At 50.5% G+C, this 6000-nt stretch overlaps 1 protein-coding gene across 1 annotated transcript in view; it reads left to right on the top strand.

Annotated features, from left to right (window-relative positions):
- Positions 1-2745, top strand: part of TFEB (transcription factor EB) — a 420431-nt gene extending 417686 nt beyond the window's left edge. The window contains exon 9 of the mRNA XM_069633030.1: positions 1415-2745. Within this exon, the coding sequence (XP_069489131.1) occupies positions 1415-1936 (522 nt within the window). The 3' untranslated portion in view covers positions 1937-2745. The remainder of the gene's footprint in view (positions 1-1414) is intronic.
- The last annotated feature ends 3255 nt before the right edge of the window (positions 2746-6000 follow it).

Raw genomic sequence — 6000 nt, forward strand, 5'->3', positions numbered from 1 at the left:
GGACTCCCAGATTTTTTACTATCTTAGATGGTGATGGTGCAGATCCCATTTCCGTTGGCCACGGGATGGCTCATCCCAAATGGGATTTGAATGTGGTCCTCACCGCCTTATGCCATAAACCATTTGAACCCATGGCTGCTACTGATCTCAAGTACCTTTCTTGAAGGTCGCCTTTTTGATCGCAGTGACATCGGTAAGGCGAGTAAGCGAGCTCCAGGCTCTGTCTGTCGAACACCCGTTTCTCACCTTCCATAAGGATAAGGTTGTGCTCTGCACTCATCCTTCCTTCCTGCCTAAGGTGTTACTAATTTTCATGTGAATCAATCAATCAATCTCATTACCTGTCTTTTTTCCGAATCCTGCCTCAGATGCTGAGAGAGTCTTACACAACTTAGATGTCAGGCGGGCCCTGAAGTTTTTCAGAACTAGTGAACTCAGGGGATCCTCACAACTCTTTGTCACATTCGGAGACCCAAGGGAAACCTGCTTCAAAGGCAACTCTACCGATGGATTGCCTCCTGCATTTCTGAAGCCTATACCATTGAGGGCCTTCAGCCTCCGAAGGGCATCCATGCCCAGCTTGTACGTGGCAAAGCGGCTGCTGTTGCCTTCCAAAAGTATGTTCCTTGGGAAACCATTGCCAAGGCGGCGACGTGAGCTTCCCCATTAGCTTTTTGTAAACATTACTGCTTGGACCTGAGCTCCAGGGCAGATGCCCAGTTTGGTCAAGCTGTCCTTAAAAATGCATTCCAGTAAGGGGTTTGCCATCCACCCGAGCTAACTGTGGTGCGTGCTTGGGAATCTCCCACAGTTATGGAGGAAAGGCGACGGGACGTAGGAGTATAACAAAGTTATTCACCATAGTGACTACCTTACTCCTACCCTTTCCTCCATACGCCTGCCCGCCAGCCGTCCCCTCTAATAAGGTTCCTCTATTATTGCTTAAATGGTCACAGACCTGGCGATAGAAAAGGACTGAAGGGCGATCCGCAGGGCTGAGCTCATGGACTAGGAGTAAGGTAGTCACTACGGTGAGTAACTTTATTATTAAATCCTGGGTTTTCCCTTTAAGCTTTAAATGTCCCTGCAGGGTGCAACTCCGAATCGACCCCACCCCTCCATCTACTCATGTCAGAGGCCTATGGGAACAGGCTGTACACACCAGTCTTATGTCCTGGTGTAGTTCTGCTTGCCTGAGCAGGCAGGACCCCTTCTACGTAATCCCCGGCTTCTCCCTTTTTGTGTTGATTGTTACACTCCTTTTCCCCCAAACATTAGAAAATAGTGTCCGTCTAGCTCTGAAAGGGATTTGTGGTGTGAAATCTTAGATGAGTGGCTGTGTCTTCACTGTAAGAACGTTTGGCGGAAGGACATTTGTGGCTGGAATTTGACATGTTGTGTTGTTTTTGTACAGGAACTGGAAATGCAGGCCCGTGTTCATGGGTTGCCCACTTCATCGCCGTCTGGTATCAGCGTTGCAGACCTAACCCAGCAGGTGGCCAAACGAGAGTTCAGCCAGGACGAGGGGTCCCTGGAGGCCCAGCACCAGGCCCAAGAAACAGAGGACCCCCAGCAACAGCAGCGGGTATCTCTGGATCAGGGCCCATACCAGCAGCTAGACTTTAACCAGCCCCAAGAAACGGAGGACCCCCAGCAACACCAGCGGGTATCTCTGGATCAGGGCCCATACCAGCAGCTAGACTTTAACCAGGCCCTGAGTTTCAACAACAGCGCAACTGGCTTTCCCGATCCTATGGTCAGCCACGGCAGCACGTCTTTCCCGTCGCTATCCAACAAAGAACTAGACCAGATGCTAATGGAGGGAGCTTTGCTGCCACTGTCCGCTGACACTCTTAATACCACCATGTCCCCCATTACCTCCAAAGCCAGCAGTCGCAGGAGCAGTTTCTCAATGGACGAGTCAGATATGGTGTAACTGTGTACACTAGTGCATTTACGCCAGCCATCCACCTGAGGACATGTCTCTTCTGGACGCACCCCTTGATGCGCAATTGTAAATACCTAGACGGTGCTCCTTGGCAGCACCGGGTCAGCAGTAGGGTACTGACCAGCCTTGAAAGCAAGAGTCGTTCTGAGTCGTACCTCCTGCAGAACATGGGACCTTTCTGTCGAAGTCAAGACCAACGCTTTCACAGGAGTGTATGGGGGTTCCCTCAAGGTGATCCATACCAGCGGCTAGACTTGTCCACATGTTATAGTGCCTTACTACTCTGAGCTCAGGGTCCCCACTTAATGGTGGAGCGGCCAGTTGGGCCCCACCTTTAAAATTGCTCATAGACTCTCTCGCTCACTGTCCTGAGTAGCCTTGTGTGATCTTGTGTTACTGGATAATCACTTTTCAATCAATACACTGCCAAGCAATCTGATTGGTTGACTCAACACTGCCAGAGCTACAGATTGGTTACCTCATATCTACCAACGATCTGGGATTAGTTGCTGAACAAGGGCATGGATCCTAATGGGAAAGTGCATGGATGTCGCGTGTGCAATCTTGTTGGTACAGAACTGCAAGAGTCCACATCGTTTGTTAACTCAGCACGGTCACAGATCCTGGTTCGATTGCCCAGCCCTGCCATCAATCCGGATTGGTTTGCTCAGCACTGCCAACAGTCCTGATTGCTTGGTTCGGTGCTGCCAAGGAACCTGGTTGGTTATCTCAGGACGTTCACATACTGTAATTGGCTATCCCAACACTGTAACAGAATCTGATGTGTTACCTTTGTACTGTGAGAGACTGTATTGTTTTGTTCTGGACTGTCACTGACTCCGATTGGTTACAGCAGCACTTTGACCGATTCTGATTGGTTTTACCTCAGGATTGCCACAGATCTTGCATGCAGTGTTGGCATGTCGGCACTCCTGGTGCACTGAAGTAACCACTAGTTCTACAGCAAGTCGTAATGCCATTTATTTAACTGACCAATGAATCTGAGCTGCGCGTGCTCGAGTGCACATCACAGCAGACACCCACACACACTGCCATTCGCATGCACGGGGTGCAAGAATAAAGAGAATCCTGTTGGTGGATGCACGCAGGTACACACCCTGCCATTCAGTCACGTGCCCACACCAGTGCAGCACCATAAATGCACATCAAATCTGATACTAAAAACACAGAGGCGCGTGCGGCCATCAACTCCCACACACGCACACACACACACACGCACGCACGCACGCACGATCGCGCAGGCACGCACACGCACACACACACACACGCACGCACACACACACACACACTCGCACACGCACGCTTGCAAAGGCACTTAACCCTTTCCCAAATTGCACTTATTTATTAAGACAATCTGAGTTTGCCTAAAGAATTGGCAACCTGCCAAACAAAAGGTGCCTTCTGAATCTGTGCTTCCTCTGGTGGGGGGGGGGGGGGGCTGCACTGCTCCGCGTGGTGTCTTCAGGCAGCTCCCAGCACTTTACGAACAACCCCCGAGCATGCAAGGGCTGTCTGGTTCTCACTATTCACACACGTTGGCATTTCTGGGGCATCTAATAGTGGGACCGTCAATTCTTTCCAGGTCCATAAAAGTGTGAGGCCAGATGACCCCCTGGCACGTTTCACCCCTTGCCATCTCCTTTTCTGATGTCTGAACTATGTTGGTTACGCCTGCCGCACCTACAGCAATTCCTTCCTGCTGCTTTCATTGCCCTTTTTCTTGCTGTTCTTACCAACTAAGAGGAAATAGCCCCCTGAAGCCCAGGAACGGCTCTATGTGGCATCGGATCCCGCTGGCCCATTGTATCTTCTTTGACTGTGACTGTGAGCCCTACATTGGTATTGAGTCCCTTCCAGGAAGGTTTCCCAGGGATCCTTGACGTCACTAGAGATAATGAAGGCCCTGCGCCATTCCTCTAAAGACTTTCGTGACACCCCTTTGATAACAATGAAATGATTTGCTCCAGATCTAATGGCTGGCATTAAAGCATTTGGACATGTCTCACCGGGCTACTGGTGCCAGCCCAGATCCACCTGCAAGACCTCTTGTATCACAAGCCAAGGTATGGCAACTCAAGTACAAGACTGTCCAACAGTCCATACAGTTCCCCAAGCAGCCGCATCGTGAGTCTGAAAGCACTATGAGATGGGCTGTCTAGAACACCATTACACTGCACATCATCACAGGAGACGGGCTCTCTAGAACACCATCACACTGCACATCATCAAAGGAGACGGGGTCTCTAGAACACCACCACACTGCACATCAAAGGAGACGGGCTCTCTAGAACACCCTCACACTGCACATCATCACAGGAGATGGGCTCTCTAGAACACCCTCACACTTCACATCATCACAGGAGACAGGCTCTCTAGAACACCCTCACACTGCACATCATCGCAGGAGATGGGCCCTCTAGAACACTACCACACTGCACATCATCACAGGAGACAGGATGTCTAGAACCACCTCCCACTGCACATCATCACAGGAGACAGGCTCTCTAGAACACCCTCACACTTCACATCATCAGAGGAGCCAGGCTCTCTAGAACACCCTCACACTTCACATCATCACAGGAGATGGGATGTCTAGAACCACCTCACACTGCACATCATCACAGGAGACAGGCTGTCTAGAACACCATCACACTGCACATCATCACAGGAGACGGTTCTCTTGAACACCATCACACTTCACATCATCACAAGAGACGTGCTGTCTAGAACACCATCCCACTTCACATCATCACAGGAGATGGGCTCCCTCTAGAACACCATCACATTTCACATCATCACAGGAGACAGGATGTCTAGAACCACCTCACACTGCACATCATCACAGGAGACAGGCTGTCTAGAACACCATCACACTGCACATCATCACAGGAGACGGCTCTCTTGAACACCATCACACTTCACATCATCACAAGAGACGTGCTGTCTAGAACACCATCCCACTTCACATCATCACAGGAGATGGGCTCTCTAGAACACCATCACACTTCACATCATCACAGGAGATGGGCTCTCTAGAACACCATCACATTTCACATCATCACAGGAGACATGATGTCTAGAACACCCTCACACTGCACATCATCACAGGAGACGGCTCTCTAGAACACCATCACACTGCACATCATCACAGGAGACGGCTCTCTAAAACACCATCACACTGCACTTCATCACAGGAGATGGGCTGTCTAGAACACTCTCACACTGCACATCATCACAGGAGACGGGCTCTCTAGAACACCACCACACTTCACATCATCACAGGAGACGGGCTGTCTAGAACACCCTCACACTGCACATCATCACAGTAGACGGGTTCTCTAGAACACCCTCACACTGCACATCATCGCAGGAGACGGGCTCTCTAGAACACCACCACACTGCACATCATCACAGGAGACGGGTTCTCTAGAACACCCTCACATTGCACATCATCGCAGGAGACGGGCTGTCTAGAACACCCTCACACTGCACATCATCACAGGAGACAGGCTGTCTAGAACACCATCACACTGCACATCATCACAGGAGACGGCTCTCTTGAACACCATCACACTTCACATCATCACAAGAGACGTGCTGTCTAGAACACCATCCCACTTCACATCATCACAGGAGATGGGCTCCCTCTAGAACACCATCACATTTCACATCATCACAGGAGACAGGATGTCTAGAACCACCTCACACTGCACATCATCACAGGAGACAGGCTCTATAGAACACCATCACACTGCACATCATCAGAGGAGACAGGCTCTATAGAACACCATCACACTGCACATCATCACAGGAGGCAGGCTCTCTAGAGCACCACCACACTGCACATCATCAGAGGAGACGGGCTCTCTAGAACAACGCCACACTTCACATCATCACAGGAGACGGGCTTTCTTGAACACCATCACACTGCACATCACAGGAGATGGGCTGTCTAGAACACCACCACACTGCACATCATCACAGGAGACGGGCTCTCTAGAACACCACCACACTGCACATCAAAGGAGACG

The sequence above is a fragment of the Ambystoma mexicanum genome, chromosome 13 (genome assembly GCF_040938575.1).
Source record: "Ambystoma mexicanum isolate Mex_15411 chromosome 13, UKY_AmexF1_1, whole genome shotgun sequence".
Taxonomy (NCBI): domain Eukaryota; kingdom Metazoa; phylum Chordata; class Amphibia; order Caudata; family Ambystomatidae; genus Ambystoma; species Ambystoma mexicanum.